This window comes from Liolophura sinensis, chromosome 6 (assembly GCF_032854445.1).
Source record: "Liolophura sinensis isolate JHLJ2023 chromosome 6, CUHK_Ljap_v2, whole genome shotgun sequence".
Classification (NCBI taxonomy): Eukaryota; Metazoa; Mollusca; class Polyplacophora; order Chitonida; family Chitonidae; genus Liolophura; species Liolophura sinensis.
In genome coordinates this window covers 4873383-4895982 of record NC_088300.1, presented here as the reverse complement: position 1 = coordinate 4895982, position 22600 = coordinate 4873383, and the positions used below count along the sequence as shown (strand labels likewise).

Below are 22600 nucleotides of genomic sequence, written 5' to 3'. Positions count from 1 at the left end.
GTTTTGCCTTTGTATGTGAACTTTTAGAAATGCACCTGCCCTGTTTAGTGTCACTACCATTGTTTCTACTTCACAACAATGTATCAGTAAACAGATACAGTTTGTATCCACCAAAGTTTCCCAGCATCGGTGGTGATCTCCATGACAGTTCAGGAAAGTATGAAATAAAGGTCAGTGTCAATGGTTGCTTAAATGTCTTAGCTTGCGGACAGACCATGTATTAAGTGGATAAGGGTATTAAGTATTACACATGCATAGAGCAATGTCATAATCTGGTGCACACGTCTTCCGGGCTAAGGATGCCAGCGGTCTCTGCATATCAATAAATATAAGCCATCCTTAAACTGGATCTGCGGATTCAACAAATTGTATATCTCTGAAGTGTCCCCCCTCACCTGTATACATAGAGTGACATTTCAAATGATCAATGAAAAAAATAAATAAATAAATGAAATAAAACAAAATAACTTGGCACCTGTAAAAACATGAAAAAAGTCGAGGCCTTTTTGAAGAGTTGGTCGCGTACATAATATCTTAACTTTGGCCTAGCATCTATTTAACACTACATATAAGTCCACTCCTGTGATCTAAACAAATTTTAGTTTTAAAATTACATTAGCATTGATAAACCTCATTAAGATATTTCACTCACTCATATCTTCCTTGACAAAGCTGTTTCATGATTTGAAGGCTTTAACCCAAAATTAAGCCAAAATTTTTTTTACAAAAAAAGAAAAACGAAACAAAAGAGTTACCTTTTGTAATCCAGTGAGGACTGGTATGAGGAAACGGACATCAGGCACACGTTTGTGATAAAGATCTCTGACTCGCTCCACAAGCTCTGGAGACGGGGCCGCTGTGGACAGAATCACAGTCAACATTGCTCATCACCTGGCTAAGGTTAATTATGGAAAAGTTAGAGTGTTTAAAACACAATTCATGTTGGTCACCACCTTATTTCTTCTAATTTTTGGTACACCTGGTCTGCTCTTTTCAGCCAGTATTCATGTAATTACAGTCGGAATATTCAGTTACTTTTTTCTCACACGGTAAGTCCATCTACTGAACAACATAATTATATCTTGATTTTTCCAAAAAGCTGGGAAAGAAATACAATATTCTGGTTTCATCACTACTAATTCTGGTTTCATCACTACTAATTCTGGTTTCATCATTACTACTGTCTGTCCCAAAAATGAGAAGAATTAGGGTAGGCTCCAACTGTGGATAACTATATTACAGAAATCCTTGTCTTTATCAAGTGAAGAGCAGCACATCTATTTTCATGTCTTGTTGCATGTACCTGTAACATAAGTCCATGCAGAGGGTAGTTTGACATTTAAAATCAGTTCTTGGTAAAAGAATCAGACAATCAGTGAGCGTAACATAAGAGATCCATGTACATGCATACAATTATAAACATTCCCAGTGTGACTTACCCTTATCAGTGAGGATGTGAATCACCCTAGTAACCAGGGTCTCTGCTCCTTTAGGACAGTTCTCCACAAACAGTAACAGCTCAGGTGACTGCATCCCCATCCCTTTCACCTGATAACACAACATTACAAACAGTAACAGTTCAGGTGACTTCGTCCGCATATCTTTCAGCTGATAACACAACATTACAAACAGCAACACCTCAGGTGACTGCATTCCCATCTCTTTAACCTGATAACACAACATTACAAACAGCAACACCTCAGGTGACTGCATTCCCATCTCTTTAACCTGATAACACAACATTACAAACAGCAACAGTTCAGGTGACTGCATTCCCACCCTTTTCACCTGATCACACAACATTACAAACAGTAACACCTCAGGTGACTGCATCCTCGCCCTTTTCACCTGATCACACAACATTACAAACAGTAACAGTTCAGGTGACTGCATTCCCACCCTTTTCACCTGATCACACAACATTACAAACAGTAACACCTCAGGTGACTGCATCCTCGCCCTTTTCACCTGATCACACAACATTACAAACAGCAACAGTTCAGGTGACTGCATTCCCACCCTTTTCACCTGATAACACAACATTACAAACAGCAACACCTCAGGTGACTGCATCCCCATCCCTTTCACCTGATCACACAACATTACAAACAGCAACAGTTCAGGTGACTGCATTCCCACCCTTTTCACCTGATAACACAACATTACAAACATTAACACCTCAGGTGACTGCATCCTCACCCTTTTCACCTGATAACACAACATTACAAACAGTAACACCTCAGGTGACTGCATCCTCACCCTTTTCACCTGATAAAAACAACATTACAAACAGTAACACCTCAGGTGACTGCATCCTCATCTCTTTCACCTGATAACACAACATTACAAACATTAACAGCTCAGGCGACTGCATCCCCATCCCTTTCACCTGATAACACAACATTACAAACATTAACAGCTCAGGCGACTGCATCCCCACCCCTTTCACCTGATAACACAACATTACAAACAGTAACACCTCAGTTGACTGCATCCTCATCTCTTTCACCTGATAACACAACATCAGAAACAGCAAAAACTCTAGTGACTGCATCGCCATTCAATTATAACACAATCTTACAAGCAACACAAGCTCTGGTGACTGCAGTCCAATCCCTTCCACCTGTTCAAACAAACATTACAAGCAAATAACAAGTACTTGGTAAGGCAGCTGTACAGCCATCCCTTTCACTTGATGATACATGGTTAAAATGTGTAACAGCTCATCACAGGACGGAAATACTTCACAGTTGAGAAAGTAGAGTAGAGAACAAACCGGGTTTTCCAACACTCTTAAGATGCACCTCTTGATGTCAGCTGTGGCAGCAGTGTACACAGTGGCTAACCTGAAAACACACAACCAGATTCACTGGTGTACATATACTTCCTTCTGGCCTACAGCATGTTCAACTCCTCTAAAACAATTTGTTCACAAAAGAGTTCAGATGTAACTACAATTGTAGCTTTCAGTGAGACTATGAAGAAACTTGTCAATTTGTATATTTCCAAGAATTGCATCCACTCTGAACAATGGTTACAAAAATTATATGACAAAACACATCTCCATGACAGTTACAGGTGTTAACATAAAACACAAGATCTGTACATGCAAGTATTTCCAATACATGTGCACGGCTCTTAACAGTGTGAAGGACAGATCTGCAAACTGATGAGGGACGTCTTGATACTGACAAAAATAAAATACCAGTCCTTACTCATGCATCAGTTTGTGATTGATAGGTAACAGTCCAAGATACAGGTACAAGCAGAGTTTGATGCTATCCTCGGCCCAGACCTTAGGGGCATCTGTCAAAGACAATACTCGTATTTATATAAGTGTCATTACATGTTACTTTAATACAAAAACAGGATTTACCACATATTTACTGCCAGTAAATATTCACAAAATGGCCCTTCTATGTTCCACAACATGAGATACCTACAAGTAGCTGAGGGCCATAATAAAATGAAGCAGTCACAGCTTACACCTGGGGTAAAATCAACCAAACGTACATGTACAGGTGAGCATGTTTTCATTGTTTGTGCGGCCATGGTGACAAGCGACCTGTTGTTGCTTAAAGATCAGATGTCTTCCATATAAATGGCGTGAATATCTGTGGGTTACATGTGAGAAAGTTCATCAGTAACTTTCCAAAGGTCAGTGACTTGTTCCCGTTTCCTTTCCTCCACCCATTTTAAAGGCAAAATTGTCTTCAGCAATTATCAAGAATAATGTCATCGTAACAGATGTTTTTGCTGGAATGATGTAACTGCTGTAGAAAACAGGCCCCTTAAGCCCCAACAACATGTACAAAAAATGTGACAGTAATCTGTAAACAATTAAAATTTTCAACAGAAATGTTCAGATCCAGAACACTGTACTCTACCTGTAATTTAACCACCAAACAAACCTTTGTTTTTGATGCCAGGGAACAGTATTGGAGGAGGTGATTTGTGTAATAGATACTTCAGCTGTATTAGGGCATATTTCTGAAATTGTGAAAAGACAGTTTTTACAGACAGTCTTGTGTCTGCACTGAAGGGAAAAGCCCTCCACACGCACACATTCATAAACAGATCATTTTTATTGTTCTGCAATGGTAAGGTTTGAATAAAAACATAGATTCAGTGGCAACACTACCAAAGACCTCGTCAGTATGAGGCTCATGAATACAAAACTTCAGCTCAATAGATAAAAGACTTAAATATTTACCTAGCATAGATTCTAATATACAAAAAAAAAGACGTGAAGGCCATGGTTACGACTGAGCTCAATACGTGAGGCACCTTCAGAGAAACCTCCCTTAAATTTACTTTGACAGATTTCAGTAAACAAGAGTATAGTGGTGACTGTACTTCGCACTAGCCAGCTATATAGAAATTAATTTTTAAAAAATCCACATAAAAAAAATCAGAAAAATCCAAAAAGAAGAATTTTACAATAACAGGTTTAACGTTAACAGTTATTCTTTATATTTCTAAATATTATCTCAGGAACAAATCATTCAGGTTGTATTATCTTTGTGATGTTCACCTCCATTGCATCCTTCAGGTCAGGGACATCTTGTAGTTTCTTCACCACCCGTAAAGCATGATTTCTCACCTGGACAATGAATCATGTACTTAGTTTTTATCAAAACATAATTAAGTAGGCTCGCCAGAACCAATAATGTCCATGGACACAGGCTTTGTGAGGTGGTGGGGGTGTAGGCCGCGTTCGCATTAATAAAGTATGTACCGCCTACACCAGCCTACACTTCTCATGTCATGTGAATTATCTGAGATAATGCTGAATGATAAAACAGCACCATGTAAACTTGTGGGTCAATAAAATCAGTGATTTAGACAACTGTAAGAATAATTTATTGCAATTTAGAAGAAATTCATCAAAACAAAATTATCCACATTCAAATCTTACAAAAGTTGATGAAAACAATTCTGTAAATTTTCATACAAAATTTTTTTTTTTATTTTTTGGTCTTTAAACCATAAGAATATTCTTTGAGAAATAAATTATGAAATCATTTTGAAAACTACTACAATCACCCCAGAAAAGCTGAATTGGCATAAAACTTTGTGCATGATTAAAAGTGGAGAAAACATAGAAATGACATCAAGTTCAGATGAAAGAGTGCGAAAAGTGATTCCTAAATGTGCTCTACAATATTTTTTCCACATTTTCCTTACAGAGAAAAAGACACTTGAAAATAACTTTTGTGTGGTGGGTATTTGGGACTACCTCTTGGTATTTATAGTCTTTATTTAATAATGTCATAAATGAGGATGTAACACAGGTTTAATAAATATTTTTGCACTAGAATTTGTTCTTTTCAACTAACAAATGTATTACACCTCAATTTGGATCATATTCATATTTTTAACATGTTCATAAATATTATCATAATTTAGGTTAAATGCATATGTTTCGATATAAACAACAAATTTACATTCAAATTAATTTATTAGAGAAGCATCACACCTTATTAAGAACATCATTATGCAACAACAATAAATACCAAAAGTTGGTCCTGAATACCCACCATACAAAAATATTTTCAGATACCCTTTTCTCTTAAAAAAAAAAAAATATTACAGATCACATTTACAAATAAGTTTTGACACTCTTTCACTTGATTTTGGCATCATTTTTATGTTTTCTTCTCCTTTAAATATAAATTACAAAAGTGAACACTACATGTTAGCCGTGAACTTCTTTTTTTATCACACAGGAACACTGTCATAAGATAAGAAAGCCTTACTTCAGGTTTATCATTGGAGGTGAAGTCTAGTAGCACATGTAAGAAGCGCACTTTCTGACTGGGTCGCTTCTCAATCAATTCCTTAATTATACTCATTCCCTGAGTAATACGAGTCTGAAAGTAAACCATGAAAAATTTGGGAAATTTGACAACAACAGAAACCACAGATTATACTTACCTGTACAGATTCAAGGTTCTCACACAGCTAGACATTTATTCAGCACTATTAAAGATGAGCTCATAAAATTAGAGATGAGACACTCGCATTCCCCTCGTCATCCATTAGTGATAGCCAAATACCTTATATTTATAATATGTCCATCAAATTAAAAGTCCCAAGGAATGGATAATTCATGGAGCTACAATATCATTACCTCATCCATGCAAAATTTTTTCATGATCTGTACAGCATTATCTGTGATTGCTGGTGCCTCCAAAAGCAGCCGGGAAAATAACCTAAAAAAATGCAACAAACATATCATTGCTTTCATCTTTTATTCAGGTGTTTTAATGATTATGGCCTGTCATGAATGATCAAGTCTCGCACAGTCATAAGCAGCTCAGAGGATCATTAGGTTAAATGTCCATGTATATCAAGCTGCTGACGTGTGATTTAGGGTCAATAAAAAGTACTGCATGCGCAAAATAATCATCATTTACCCAAATAATCTCTCTGTCCAGGGCATGAAAAGGTAGACCCAAATATACAATTTTATTACTACATATGGAGCCTTTATACATTCCACAATAAAACTGATGCATCTAGAGAATGAAATATGCTGGACACTGACCCTTCTTTATGATCTGGTCGCTCGAGCAGGCCATTGAGTAGCCTGGTCAGACATTCATCGTAGCTGGCCAGTGTCAGTTTATCACTGGGCACTGTTGTATTGTAACCTCTGCCATTAGCATACTCTTGGTACAGCCAGGCGAAGGCAAGATCAGAGCGGGCACGTAAGTCCTCAAATATGAAGTCTTGTAACACTGTAGAAATAACATAAGAACATCAATGAAAGCCAGTTCAAGCTGTAAACAGGCAACGAGTATGCCTGATTAGACTTTTTAAAACATTTAATTTCTTGGGTATCTGTTTAAATTTTAATTGAAATAAATGTGAAAAAGAATGAAAACTGCATGGGTATGCGCATAAGTGCATAGCTCCTTCAGTTCATAACACATTTACCACACTGTAATACAGATCACGTGTTAGGGACTCACAGTGTTTTAGCTCTCCTCCAATATGTGCCACCAGCGAGGCCAGGATTTTTGTCCTAGGAACCAGAGCATTGCCTTGAATTGCTGCCTCTGTACAAAATCAGGTGACAGCAGCATAAATAAACCTGATTTGCAGCTACATTTCATGGAAAACTAAATTGCAGAAGTAAAAAACTTATATACAGTATATATATGTAGAAGTACATGTTAAATGAAATTATGTTCTTAAAACAGTTTTCCAGTTTTATCAAATATATGTCTACTACATAGCGGCTATAATAATTCGATTAAAGGGAAAAATTTACTGTGAATTTGTGATTTGTTTTTTATATTCCAATATGTCAAAGAAAAATATATATACATCTTTCAATTCAACACAATTATCTAGTGAAAAGTAAGCAGAAACCAGGACTAGGAGGAAGACCGATGTATACTTACTCTCTGCAGCCAGAATCCTCTTCAATGCTGAGATCATCATCTGGTCCACCTGATCGCGATCTAACGTGTTGGTCACATTGGCCAGCTTAAACTGTTTTATACCCTTCCTCGGCTAAACAGCAAAACCACACACAAAAATTAACTTTACATGTTAACTCAAAACCAAAAACATGTCAACCTAATTCTTCAACCTTCCCAAACACCTTTTATGATGGTATGAATAAAGTATTTTTCAACTCTTTAAGGTTTAGGCTAAATCTTAACACAAAACATAAATTAGTATTAAGTCAGATGATGTCTCTGATATCTTGTAAGAATAGATCTACACACACAGAAAACTACGCCCTCTAATAATGGAATTATGGCCCACATAACTGGGTACCTCGTCTTGTCCATTTGTGACTCAAGTCCATACTGAATTTACCATAGTTCTCTTACACTATTCGTCAGGGTTACCCACAGAACACCACTGTATACGTGAAAAGCGGATACCGTTCATGTCTTGGCCTTCAAACACGGTTAGAAACCAAGTCTCACTGGCAAGATGAGTGCACCCAGTCGTCAGTGATTAACCTACCTGAGCAGGTATAGGTAAGCCAGGTTTCTTCATGTCCATCAGATTACCTGCCATCTGACTCACAGATCCACCTGTGTAATATAAGCCAGGAATTCAGTAACGTGAAAACCAAAGAGAAGGATTCAAATACCCAATATTATTCCTAGGCTAAAGCAAAAGGTTGAAATTGTCCTTACCCTGAACAAGATTTATAAGTTTTGCTTCTCTTTTACTGCTGTTGAAGTCTCTTGCTTGAAATCAACAATCACTTATTTGGCTCCAGCTGTAAGGCAAATCGTTTTTCAGGTATGCCTTCTATACCAATGCAGTCATAAATGTCAAAAGCTCCTGAGTATAGTGCTAAACCCCTCCTAAATAAATAAGCAGGTTGAAAATTGTACAAGTGTGGATAATACAGCTATCTGTCTCACTCTGCACAATCACCAAATTGGAAATGTTACAAGTGTGGGTAGCACATCTACATGTCTTACTCTGCACAATCACCAAGTTGGAAATGTTACAAGTGTGGGTAGCACAACTACATGTCTTACTCTGCACAATCATCAAGTTGGAAATGCTACATGTGTGGGTAGCACAACTACATGTCTTACTCTGCACAATCACCAAGTTGAAAATGTTACAAGTGTGGGTAGCACAACTACATGTCTCACTCTGCACAATCACCAAGTTGGAAATGTTACAAGTGTGGGTAGCACAACTACATGTCTCACTCTGCACAATCACCAAGCTGGAACTGTTACAAGTGTGGGTAGCACAACTACAAGTCTCACTCTGCACAATCACCAAGCTGGAAATGTTACAAGTGTGGGTAGCACAACTACATGTCTCACTCTGCACAATCACCAAGCTGGAACTGTTACAAGTGTGGGTAGCACAACTACAAGTCTCACTCTGCACAATCACCAAGCTGGAAATGTTACAAGTGTGGGTAGCACAACTACAAGTCTCACTCTGCACAATCACCAAGCTGGAACTGTTACAAGTGTGGGTAGCACAACTACAAGTCTCACTCTGCACAATCACCAAGCTGGAAATGTTACAAGTGTGGGTAGCACAACTACAAGTCTCACTCTGCACAATCACCAAGTTGGAAACGTTACAAGTGTGGGTAGCACAACTACATGTCTCACTCTGCACAATCACCAAGCTGGAAATGTTACAAGTGTGGGTAGCACAACTACAAGTCTCACTCTGCACAATCACCAAGTTGGAAACGTTACAAGTGTGGGTAGCACAACTACATGTCTCACTCTGCACAATCACCAAGCTGGAACTGTTACAAGTGTGGGTAGCACAACTACATGTCTCACTCTGCACAATCACCAAGCTGGAAATGTTACAAGTGTGGGTAGCACAACTACAAGTCTCACTCTGCACAATCACCAAGTTGGAAACGTTACAAGTGTGGGTAGCACAACTACATGTCTCACTCTGCACAATCACCAAGCTGGAAATGTTACAAGTGTGGGTAGCACAACTGCATGCCTCACTCTGCACAATCACCAAGTTGGAAATGTTACAAGTGTGGGTAGCACAACTGCATGTCTCACTCTGCACAATCACCAAGTTGGAAATGTTACAAGTGTGGGTAGCACAACTACATGTCTCACTCTGCACAATAAGGATCTTATATAAAGGCACCCAACCTACCCACAACAGTTTGGATGAGCTGTTTGGGGGATGTGCCAGAATCCTCCAGGTTAGGGGAAGTCCCTCCATCATCGTCTTCCTTACTCTCTGCAGCCTAAAATGGACAAGTAAAGCTATTACATGGCACCTATCACACTGTTTTTTCCACATTAGCTTTCATATAGTCTAATGGCCTGCAATATATTTCCACACACACACACAGACATGGTAATGGTGCTCACATGTATATGACCTACTATATGTTTCCACACACAGACACCTTAATGGTGCTCACATGTATATGACCTACTATATATTTCCACCCACAGACACCATAATGGTGCTCACATGTATATGACCTACTATATCTTTCCACACACAGACACTGTAATGGTGCTCACATGTATATGACCTACTATATATTTCCACCCACAGACACCGTAATGGTGCTCACATGTATATGACCTACTATATATTTCCACCCACAGACACCATAATGGTGCTCACATGTATATGACCTACTATATCTTTCCACCCACAGACACCATAATGGTGCTCACATGTATATGACCTACTATATATTTCCACACACACACACAGACATGGCAATGGTGCTCGCATGTATATGACCTACTATATCTTTCCACACACAGACACCTTAATGGTGCTCACATGTATATGACCTACTATATATTTCCACCCACAGACACCTTAATGGTGCTCACATGTATATGACCTACTATATATTTCCACCCACAGACACCGTAATGGTGCTCACATGTATATGACCTACTATATATTTCCACACACACACACAGACATGGTAATGGTGCTCACATGTATATGACCTACTACATTTTTTCACACACAGACACCATAATGGTGCTCATATAATATGTATCATATTATTTTAGCTCAGCTAATTCACTGAATTTGTATCCCATTTTAAATATACAAAACTGATATATGAATTAAACTGCTTAAACGCAAATTTTATCAAAATCAGAAAAAAAATCACAACAGCTATTGTAAAAATGACCGCTCAGAATCAAGCAAATTATTAAAGGGGCAAAGCATTTCAAGGTAGTCAAGCCTGACATGATTTCACACAAAAAGAAAAGTGGGTAAAAAGACTAGAGGTGAAGGATTGAAGGATTCAAATCTAGGCTGTACTCACTCTCCTCTGCACCTCTGCTATCCCACTGCCCATTCCTGCCATGGTGAGTTGTGTGGCCAGCAGGCGAGACATGTGTTTGATCTGAGCCTCCGTTCCCGCGGCGGCTATGGGGGTATAGGTGGCCTGGAAGTGGGGAGGCATTGCATCTGGCAACATTACCTGCACGGGGGGAAAAGAAGAGAATCTGTAACAATGAGGGTAATGTGTGGACTACACGTGGATCCTGTATAACAAGGAAACCAACTACCTCTGAGAATCACAGAATTAATTAAATATACAAAACTTATTCATGTACTAGACAGGTTTTCAAACAAGTGAACCTGTGCACAAAATTTGATCAAAATCGGACTATATTTGGAGCAGTTACTGCAAAGAGACCACAGTGTGACAGACAGACAGACAGACAGACAGAGAGACAGAGAGGCTCAAATTCTTATCCCTTTTTTGCAAAAGCATGGGATAAAACTTATCCCCCATATATTTACCTCCAGATAAAAACTGCTACTTTCAAAAAAAGGACATTCTTACAGAAATATCAATGTATTTGAACAACATTAACTTTCACATATAGCCTTACCATACTAATGAGTACAAGGTCTGCTACATTTTCATTGGTGAATTTTGGGCGGATATCCTCGGCGGTGATATCAATGGCAGTGGTTCTCTGGTCAACAGTGGGTGGTTTCTCAGGCCGACTCACCATGGGCGTCATCCCAATATCATCATCATCTGCATCTATCTGTAACAAAAACATAGGTCATGGTATAAGTCACACGAATATGGATGGTTTTAGATTTCACCACAAGTGAAAAGATTTTTAAGTTCATGCAGGATAGGATTGGCAAATCTGGCAAATCATAATGTTGTTCACATGGCAGCTTTGTTCCGTACCAAACACTTCAGCCCTGTAAAAATACTGTTGTGCACAGGACTTTTACAGGAGTGTGCCTAGGAGTAAACCTTAGGATTGAGTATTTCATTGATGTTCCAGATCATTAACATTATTAGATAAGAAATAGATGTTATAAAGCTGCTATAATATGCAGGCAATCAGAAACTCATAAATTATACTGAATACCTCCAACAAAATGCTAGTACTCATTTCATTTCCCAAATTGAGAAAAATTACAACAAGTATAACGTGAGGGCTTTCACATTGTAACCATTTGTTCTCTGCCTTTCTTTGTCTGCTTAACATACACACCTCCTCTCTCTTTATCTTTTTACTGCTCCTTGGCTCATCATCTGCACTCTTCCTTTTCTTGCTTTCATCCAGCTTGGGCATAGCTTTCATCACCTACAAGCAAAAGAATTGAAATAGATAAAAACATGAACAGAAAGAAAATAAAGTGACGGTGAGCAACTGTGACTTATCTCTGAATGAGGGGCTCCTACATCTTCCAGGAGTGAAGTGATAAGAGAGATGTACTGGATGTCACTGTAACTTACCTCTAACTGAGTGGCCCCTACATCTGTCAGAAGTGTAAGTGATCTGGGAGATGTACTCTGATGATCTGGGTGTCACAGTGCCTTACCTCTGACTGAGTGGCCCCTGCGTCTTCCACAAGTCAAGTGATAAGAGAGATGTACTCTGATGATCTGGGTGTCACTGTAACTTACCTCCTCTAATTAAGTAGCCCCTGTGTCTGTCAGGAGTGTAGTTATGTGGGAGATGAATCTGATGATCTGGGTGTCACTGTGACTTACTGTACCTCTGATTGAGTGGCCCCTGCGTCTTCCACGAGTCAAGTGATAAGAGAGATGTACTCTGATGATCTGGGTGTCACTGTGACTTACCTCTCACTGAGTGGCCCCTGCGTCTTCCACGAGTCAAGTGATAAGAGAGATGTACTCTGATGATCTGGGTGTCACAGTGCCTTACCTCTGATTGAGTGGCCCCTGCGTCTTCCACGAGTCAAGTGATAAGAGAGATGTACTCTGATGATCTGGGTGTCACTGTGACTTACCTCTCACTGAGTGGCCCCTGCGTCTTCCACGAGTCAAGTGATAAGAGAGATGTACTCTGATGATCTGGGTGTCACTGTGACTTACCTCTGACTGAGTGGCCCCTGCGTCTTCCACAAGTCAAGTGATAAGATAGATGTACTCTGATGATCTGGGTGTCACAGTGACTTACCTCTGACTGAGTGGCCCCTAAGTCTGTCAGGAGTGTAGTGATCTGGGAGATGTAGTCTGCTGAGCTGGGGTGTCTCAGTAAAGCTAACATCTGCATCTTGAGGTTTTTCCTCACACTGCTGACCTGAGATGTGGCCAGGGTTGGAGGTAGGTTTACTGTGAACAGAAAAGAGTAAATCAACCCATGCCACATTTCTGACAAGTATTAGCGCCCTCAATAGTTCATATATAAAAACTTTCTTTGATTTTCTTTTCTATAAACTCACTTATGAATAAACCTGCCACAAAAACAATCAGGAACTGTTTGTGGTCATTTCTGGATTTTACAAGGATTATAAATCTGTTTACAAACGCAGGTACGGGATTCAGATCGATGTGAAATGTAGCTAAGCATTTCTAAAGCTAACAGAGACAAATTCATGTTATGCGACAGAACTCACCATGTAGAGCCTCAAAGGCCTGTACAACCCTTGAGAAAAACATTGGCCTTTGCTTGGCTATAGCAGTCAGAGCACCCATCACTGTCATAAGATTGATGCTGAAAAAATCACACAATTACATCCTCATATAAAGGTGTGTGTATAGCATAATTATAACTAAGTACTGAATGTCCATTGTAGTTTGGTATATCTATTCATATTGTTGCACATAAAATGGTTTTGTGGGTGAAGGAAACTGGCGGAGCACATGATGAACCCTGAACTGGACTACATCTGACATAGACATATACACAACACACAAGATGAACATTAGTGGTCTTCCAACAAACAGGAAATTATTATTTGTTCCCAGAATATTTATCTACCTGAATGATAAAGGCTACTACACAAATCCTGTAAAAGTCACATTATCTGATATTGTGAAATAAAGCTGGCAGCCCACAGTGAAGGTCCACACAATTCATGTCATTATTATTGTCTTATGATACATTCAAGTAACTTGTGTCTCTCACCTTGATATATGGGCTGAAGCTAGAAACTGTAACAATGTATCAACATGATTTTTTCCCTCTTCCTCAAGCTTTTTCACTTTGAAGAATTTTTGTTCTTCAGGGATCTGGTCCAGTGAGAAGATTACAGGCACATTCTTTGCAGCCTCAGAGTCCTGTGATTAAAAATAATCACATGTAGCTCAATCAGTTGTAATTAGCAATAAATAATATTTTGATACACAACTTCATATCCTCTGACTTTTCTAAACTTCTTACATAATATCACTTTAGCATTAAGAACCTTTCTGACTTCACCATTTCTTCTAATTATTTAACAATATGGAAGAACGTAGAATATTTCTCCCAAGCGTTTAACAATAAATAGTGTTTCTTGTTACTGTAACATCATGAGCCCCTAACAGGCTTTAAACGCCTCCACCTTTTGGAACCTCTCACACTACAACAGTTTGTAACATTTCAATGCTCAAAAGACCATTCAAGTTAGTCTCTACCTTAAAGACTTCAACAGCTCGAATGAAAATCTGAAACCAATGAATTCCTTCCCCTTAAATGTATATCAAATGGAATTAATTGCCAACAAAACTTTCAACCTTTGGAACAAGCAAAGCTTTGGGTATATTATTGACAAAAAATCACACATCAGCTACAGAAGTCACAACTTACTGAAAACACTGAGAACAAGAAATAAAAAGCATGGCTGGTCAAATCAAGCCGTGAAAATTTGGAATGAACTACTGAACGCGGTATGCAAACTCTCAGCCTAGTCAAATCTATACATAATTCACAGGGAGGCTGGCAATGCAAATGTACAATTTGTACATAAATTCTTAAATATTCTCGTCCATGCAATAAATTTCAGGATTCTTTAATTGTATTATGTGACCTCTGTACCATGGTACTAGTTTTGGTGATTTTCTTAATACATGTATTTACACCTGCAATGTGTTCACATACGGGGGGCTAGCAGGCCAGCATGGCGCAATGACACTTGAGCCTTTCACCAAGTTTTCAGTTCAAGCCCAGCTCATGCTGGCTTCCTCTCCAGCTATACGTGGGAAGATCTGGCAGCAGCCTGATGATGGTCCTGGGTCTGCCCCTGGGCTTTGCCCAGTTTCCTCCCACCATAATGCTGGTCACCATTGTATAAGTGAAATATTCCTGAGTACGGCGTAAAACACCAATGAAATAAATAAATATATAAATTTAATGTTTACATACATTTTTATATAACTGTGTAAAAAATATAACTGCTTGTTATTGTTATCAGTAGAAAAGCTTAACAGAGCTTGTACACATATGCTACTGCTTGACTGATCTGACTTTAAATAAAATAAATCCTCGGACACTTATGTTTTATAACCTCTCAGAAAAATCAATTGTTCATGACTTTAATATTCCACCTTTCAGATCCTAGAATTGTTTCTAATGATTTTGACATGATGGAACTCTAAGCCACAAACACTCAGATGGAGGTATTTCACAGCAAAGCAAATTGATCCTTGTCACTTACGGGGGTCTTCTTTGTCAACACAAGGGTAATGCACTCCATGAACTTAATAGCATGAGTCCTTATTCTGAAATCAGTAAAAAAGCTTCTTTAACGTAGACAGACACAGACCTAGGCTGGACAGATTTTTAAATCACACCACAATAAAGAGGTGAGATTTAAATAGATTATTAGGGGGAACTTTCCATTTACTGACATCAGAGTGGCACCATTGCAGATTGTAAAATTATTAGTATTTAATATATACAGGCATCGACATAAGAGGTGATCAAATCATCTGTCGGTCTCCTAAACGTAAATTCAGGGGAACAAATTTTCGATCACCACGTAAAGTCCAGGGGAACGATAATTTCACGTGTTGGCAAGTACAATGTGCTCTCCATAGGTTACAAATAGCTAAATTTATTTTACTTACAGGAAAATCTGCACAAACTTTATGCCCGTTTAAATAGAAAAAGAACTCATCACCGATGTTGGTAAAATGAAAATGGCTGCTTGCGCCGGTGAGCGTAGACTACTTATATTTAATGTGACCTATGATTGGCTCAGCGAAAATTGTGTGACCAATGAAATGTTTCGTTTCATAATCCCAAATAAATGTTCATACCTCTGAGGGGTTTGTGGACGTACATGGTTTGAAAAATGACTTAGAAACAGAATATCGACTGTAATTTAATGATTAATATTTTAATTAAAGCTATTACCACGTTAAAATCAATCAAAGAATATTATTAAAATCAAGACATATATATGACAATTCTCTGTATTAGTTTTCTTTCAAACACCATCAAACCTGTTTTTACATTGGGGCCCATTATCTTTACACGGCAACATGAACATATGTACCATGAAATACAGGCACTGATACAAGACCTTTCCGTAATCAGATGATGAAACTAATATGTGGGTTTAGGGTTCCCATGCCTTTGTACAGGGTAATGTCCGCTGGAATACAGAAAAGTCGGCAAAAAGAATGCACGATACAAGATTAGACAAACTATGTAAGCTTAAGGTGATCAATCGAGGGAATCGCTTAATCCCCTTGACCTCTGTAGGGGTGATCAGAATTTTGATCTCCTGGCTGAAAATCCAAGAGAATCCCCTCCTTCATCCTTATGTCGAGGCCTGTATACAGTAAGAAATAAACAGAGTGAATCAGACATACCCATCATTTTCAGATTCCAAATTTGATATAATTTTTGTCTTCAGTTGGTTAATCATCTCCCAGATTTGGCGCATCATGTCTGTTACCTTCTTGGCCTTAGCTATCCACTGAAACAAGCACATGCTCCAATCATCAACAAGTGTATCCACACAATGCTATAGTGCACAAAAGTGATAACAGTACTAACAGGTAGAGCTCAACACTTCTGACTGGTTAATGAAGACAACCAATGCCATAGTTTTGTGCTCACATATATCTTCGATCTCAAATACAATGTCTGTATTTATTTATTTATTTCACTGCCATATTCAAGAATATTTAACTCATAAGACAGCAACCAGGAATATGGTGTAAACCTGGCAGAGCCCGGGGGAAATCCACAACAATCTGCAGGCTGCTGCCAGACCTTCCCAGGTATGGCAGCAGAGGAAGTCAGCATAAGCTGGACTTGAACTCACAGCGACCGCACTTGAGAGGCTCCTGGGTTATTGCGCCAAGCTGGCATGCTACCACCTCGGCCACAGAGAACCCACAATGTCTTCATCACTAACTCACACATAAATTATTAGTTATCTAATAATTTACAATATTAAACGAAACAAACACATTAATGCAAATTGTCATCTTGTGAATGAATACTTTGGTCAATTCAATTTTGTTTGCAATTTTGTCACTAAGAACTCCATTTAGTAGACCAATCATCCACAAATCAAAATTCCGCAAAAATTTATTTCTCTTGTGAGGTACAACTTCCATGGAGCATGTTCCATAGTCACAGCCTCAATTATTGGTGCTGTCACTGTACAACCAAGGCCTACACGGCCATATGTATATTGTATTGGTACCTTCATTTCTAGACACCCATGATCCAGATTTTATCTGAGGCCTGAATCATCTCTGGTTGTAGGTGGAAAAGTTTTCCAACAACCTGCAGATGGTTGGGGACTACCATCTGCCCAGTTTCCGCATACCATAATGCCGGCCACGGTCATATAAGTCAAATATTTTTGAGTATAGTGTAAAACATCAATCAAAAAAAAAAAAAATAATAATACAGAGTTATTATCTGTGCACTGACCTACAGAATCAGAACTTGTCTGCCGGGTACCAAGGCCCTTACCTGCACAATGACCTACAGAATCAGGACTTGTCTGCCAGGTACCAAGGCCCTTACCTGCACAATGACCTACAGAATCAGAACTTGTCTGCCGGGTACCAAGGCCCTTACCTGCACAATGACCTACAGAATCAGGACTTGTCTGCCAGGTACCAAGGCCCTTACCTGCACAATGACCTACAGAATCAAAACTTGTCTGCCAGGTACCAAGGCCCTTACTTGCACAATGATCTACAGAATCAGGACTTGTCTGCCAGATACCAAGGCCCTTACCTGCACTATGACCTACAGAATCAGGACTTGTCTGCCAGATACCAAGGCCCTTACCTGCACAATGATCTACAGAATCAGGACTTGTCTGCCGGGTACCAAGGCCCTTACCTGCACAATGACCTACAGAATCAGGACTTGTCTGCCAGGTACCAAGGCCCTTACCTGCACAATGACCTACAGAATCAGGACTTGTCTGCCAGGTACCAAGGCCCTTACCTGTACAATGACCTACAGAATCAGGACTTGTCTGCCAGATACCAAGGCCCTTACCTGCACAATGACCTACAGAATCAAAACTTGTCTGCCAGGTACCAAGGCCCTTACCTGCACAATGATCTACAGAATCAGGACTTGTCTGCCAGATACCAAGGCCCTTACCTGCACTATGACCTTGAATAGCTGCCCCAGACATAACATAGTTCTTTTCTGAACATTCACGTTTTCCTCAAACAGCAACATGTTCAAAATGGGCACCACCTTGGGCAGGATCTCATTGTCCTTTTTACTGGAACATTAAACAGATTTTAACTTAACATTATCCTCTTGTTTTCTACAATTGTGTTTAGATCACCACGATGCCTTAAAATAAATGTCAATGACATTGTTTACTGTGGATTTTAGTGTTCATTATCAGGTGGTTTTGCCATATTAACAAATTTTTCATTTGCAAGGGCTGTTACATGAGTGAAGAAGAAACCTAAAACCATTTCAAATGAGCCACTGTGCAAACCTTACCACGTACCTGACACCCCTACTAAGGTAAAGCTACACTGTATGTGTGAAGGTCTTCCAGCAACCTGCAGATGATCTTGGGTTTCACCCAGGTCCTGCCCAGTTTTCTCCCATCATAATGCTGGCTGCCTTTGTATAAGTGAAATATTCTTGAGTATGGTGTAAAACACCCATCAAATAAATAAAATAAAGCCATATTTTAGCCTGCAGCAGGAGCTTGACTAGACTACAACTGTAAGTGATCTTGTAAATTGTCAGCCAATGGTTATCAGTGACGACTGCAATTAACATCACTGCATTTTCTTTTTACTTAATTCTCCTTAAACCATGGAGCTAGGACATGTAATCTGCTACTGTTAAGCATTTACATGAACAGTTAGAACAAAACCATAACTGAGGTAAATTGACAAGAGGTTGTATTTCACCAGTTGCATGTGACCATTTGCCAGCTATCACACTGTTATTGCTGCTCTGTTTTTTCTCTCTATGATGTACGTCTTAATTATATGAACAGACTAATATCAGGCATTCTGACACAACCTAAATAAATTCATATAATCAAGTCAAATTTTCTGTCACATTGGTCACTGGTGTTGACTCCTATCAAGGGCAAAAAATTATAATAATACCACATATTGCTTAAAAAAATATGGTTAAACTTTAAAGATGAATACAAACCAGGCCTCCTCCATAAAGCCAATGACAAATCTCTTCACATCCACCGACTTGTCAGACTGGAACACCAACATCTCCTACAAAGGCATTAAACACGCACAACTTCTGAATAAGAAGAAATTACTGCAGTTTTAGGGAACTTTTTATTCCAGTAAGAATAAAATCACATTTGCAAAGCAATCATGTTTTTTGTATCTGTACAATGTTGCATACAATATGTAAGTCAAAAAGTTACTGATCAGCACATTCCGTCACAGAACTTATCAAGATCTTATCCACACAGCCCTCCCTCCCACAGTGACTACGGCAAAATACTCCCAATCTAACTATTACCAGACATCCTCATACTTACATCTAGAAAGTTATCCAGTAATGTTGGGTCCTCATGAATAATAAGTTGTTGAACCTGAAAAAAAAATTTAACCGTTAGTATTTTTAGGAAATTTCATGACTTTCTGTTGGTAACTGTAGTTGCTCAAAGATACAAGAGGTGATGAAAGGAAGGACCCATCCCATCATCCCAAAGTACTAACATCCCCCACCCCACGAGTCCCCTGATCCTTTTGGACAAGGAAGGGGGTGGGGGACATTTAACTGCAAATCTGTCTACATGTAGGGTGCTAGTTTCCTCTTCGGCCGTAAGTGGGAAGGTCTGCCAGCAACCTATGGATGGTCGTGGGTTTCAGGCCGGGCTCTGCCTGGTTTCTCCCCACCATAATGCTGGCTGCCTTTGTATAAGTGAAATATTCTTGAGTATGGTGTAAAACACCAATCAAATAAATAAATAACTGAATAAATAAATCTACATGTAGGGAAACATTTACACTATCAGGATCAGAGAATGCACACTCACTTTTTACACTACACTTGGAAAGTTAAAACTTAACAGCTAATCACTCAATATTTTAGGAAAGGATTTATGGTCTTCTAGTTTGATTTTACCTGTTTGAGTTTGTTAATTTTCTGAGTGTCTCTCATCTGAAGCAATGATGCCTCATTCAGCAGCTCAACCACCTGGAAAATGTAGCACATGAAATTTATCTAAGACTATACAGAACAAACTATCTTTTCACAAATCAATCCGAGAAATTAAATTCACCAACAGTCCACATACGTTCACACTGTCAAATAATGGCTGAGGACCTGCTTTCACAGCAGCTTCACTGGAAAAACTGAGGTGGGAAATTAAACTCCTGAGCACTCTGTCTTAAACTTCTTGCACTGACACTTTATTGATTTTTTAACCACAAAAGCTGTATATACCTAATTTATACATATAAAACATGGCACACATTTTTACAAGTAACTTATTACAAAGGAGATCGTTTTCATATTGACAGTTTAAACCTTTTTCGAGTAAATGTCACATCTGGACAAGATAATACACACCATAACATGTGAGGCATTGTGTCCACGTCACACATTAGTTACAATATTTCCGTGTAGTTGATTATTCTAAGCTGCCGGTGGCCATTTAAGTGATAAGCTGGAAAACATGTACAAATTACTGAATTTGCTCATTGAGCTGAGGCTCAAAGCGTTATCAGTGAGGTTTGAATGATAAGCATAATGTACAATGTGAAAGATTATGGCTGCTCAAACTAGACAATTTCATCAGTTTGAAACAGCTGCTCTTCAGAAAAACTGGCTGACGGGGACCAATGCTTAACACAATTGGTATTACTCCAGTACCAAATTTCTAGATAAGTATACATGTAGGTGGGTAGGTTTTCCACATGTGTGTCAAAAATGTGAACCACATGAATTCAATATATAAAATGCTATGACTGTATCATAACACTTTTCGTGACTAACAGGTACTGTTTCAACTGTCATGGATGTGTTTAAGAAAAGATGACCCTTGCATTTAGGTACACATAAGGATTACTAGGCAATTCAGACATGTAGGACTTGTAAAAAGTTCCATGGTTCTATAGAAAAGATGAAGTAACAAGACGTAAAAGAATTTTTTTTTCTTTTGATTTTGTTTGACTGAAAGGTGTGCACGTGTCTGGAAAATCGCTCTGTTTTTAAATAGATGATACTGTACCGTAAAAAATGCCAACATGGCATTAGGAAGTGTTGATGGTGCACTGTGTGTAACAAGAGCAACATGTCGTATTTGTGAATACATGTATTGTGTATGATTCAGTAATACTTCCACTAAAACCTTCAAGGGAGGATACAAGTGTCTAAGCTATCAGTCAATGAAATGTTTATTGCTCTGTAGTCAAGTGGAAGAAGAAAATTTGCTATACATACAGAATTAAAAACAAAATAAATTGATGAATGTCAGAAGCGTAATTCCAACCGAGACGTGCGCTGATATATGCTGACCAATATCATGTGACAGAGTCAGTGATAGACTAGTTGTGGAATGTAACCCTTAAATCGGAGAGTTGCAGAGAGTAACTGCTTCAAATGTGTCAGATCAACGGTAAGGGTAATTTACCAAATCTTCACACGCGCATTAAAACTTCACTAGAGTGAATCGATGTCAACCAAGTGGTCCCCATAATCAACTATCCTGTTCTCAGTCTCGCCGAACCCAAATGATGTATGACAACCACGCAGATTCACAAAATAAACTAATTCAACAACATTAAATGTACTACCTCCATATTTTATATTTCTGACATTCATTTGGTTGGTCGCCTGACAAGGCAATGTGAGAATGTTAAATATCGAGGGAGATCATTGAGCTCGATGAATTAGGAGGGAACCAGCCAACTGGGCGAGTAGATTTTCTTTTACAAGTCTGAAAATGTATTTATTTTGTGAATTTTCGCGGTTGTCATCGATCGTTTTTGGTTGGGGGAGACTCAGAACAGGTTAGTTCATTATCGGAACCACTTAGTTGGCATTGACTTACGCTAGGGAAGTTATCATGCGCGTGTGAAGATGCGGTAAATGTTCCTTACCGTCAATCCGACACATACGAAACAGTTTCTCTCCGGAACTAGTGATAGACATGAAGTTGAGGACCATTCGATGTTGTTGTTGTTGTTGTTGTGTTGCTATACAAATACATATAGACCTATTCATACTTTATCATAAGTGGAAACTAAATCTCCGGCGGCTGCGTCTTCCTCCATGAAGAACTGAGCAGCCGTGGATCGCCGGCTATCTGTGGCCATCTTGCAGGGTTCTTGAACAGGCCAATCTGTATCTCACAGTTTTGCCGGCAAAGTCACATTTCATTCATCTAGCCAAGTTCTGAATGTTATTTCCGGAAGCTGTGAAGAAGC

At 38.9% G+C, this 22600-nt stretch overlaps 1 protein-coding gene across 1 annotated transcript in view; it reads right to left on the bottom strand.

Annotated features, from left to right (window-relative positions):
- The window catches only part of LOC135466286 (symplekin-like), a 32390-nt gene extending 9817 nt beyond the window's left edge, over positions 1–22573 (bottom strand). Inside the window, exons 1-26 of the mRNA XM_064743702.1 lie at positions 22400–22573; positions 20295–20366; positions 19705–19758; positions 19356–19429; positions 18324–18450; positions 16556–16662; positions 15394–15457; positions 13884–14035; positions 13372–13469; positions 12933–13087; positions 12000–12092; positions 11373–11534; positions 10796–10954; positions 9640–9733; positions 7990–8060; positions 7413–7524; positions 6978–7064; positions 6551–6743; positions 6134–6215; positions 5760–5873; positions 4535–4603; positions 3912–3990; positions 3216–3306; positions 2777–2846; positions 1440–1548; positions 756–856 (exon numbers count right to left, since the gene is read on the bottom strand). Of these exons, the coding sequence (XP_064599772.1) occupies positions 756–856; positions 1440–1548; positions 2777–2846; positions 3216–3306; positions 3912–3990; positions 4535–4603; positions 5760–5873; positions 6134–6215; positions 6551–6743; positions 6978–7064; positions 7413–7524; positions 7990–8060; positions 9640–9733; positions 10796–10954; positions 11373–11534; positions 12000–12092; positions 12933–13087; positions 13372–13469; positions 13884–14035; positions 15394–15457; positions 16556–16662; positions 18324–18450; positions 19356–19429; positions 19705–19758; positions 20295–20366; positions 22400–22489 (2679 nt within the window). The 5' untranslated portion in view covers positions 22490–22573. The remainder of the gene's footprint in view (positions 1–755; positions 857–1439; positions 1549–2776; positions 2847–3215; positions 3307–3911; positions 3991–4534; positions 4604–5759; positions 5874–6133; positions 6216–6550; positions 6744–6977; positions 7065–7412; positions 7525–7989; positions 8061–9639; positions 9734–10795; positions 10955–11372; positions 11535–11999; positions 12093–12932; positions 13088–13371; positions 13470–13883; positions 14036–15393; positions 15458–16555; positions 16663–18323; positions 18451–19355; positions 19430–19704; positions 19759–20294; positions 20367–22399) is intronic.
- Between the last annotated feature and the right edge of the window lie 27 nt (positions 22574–22600).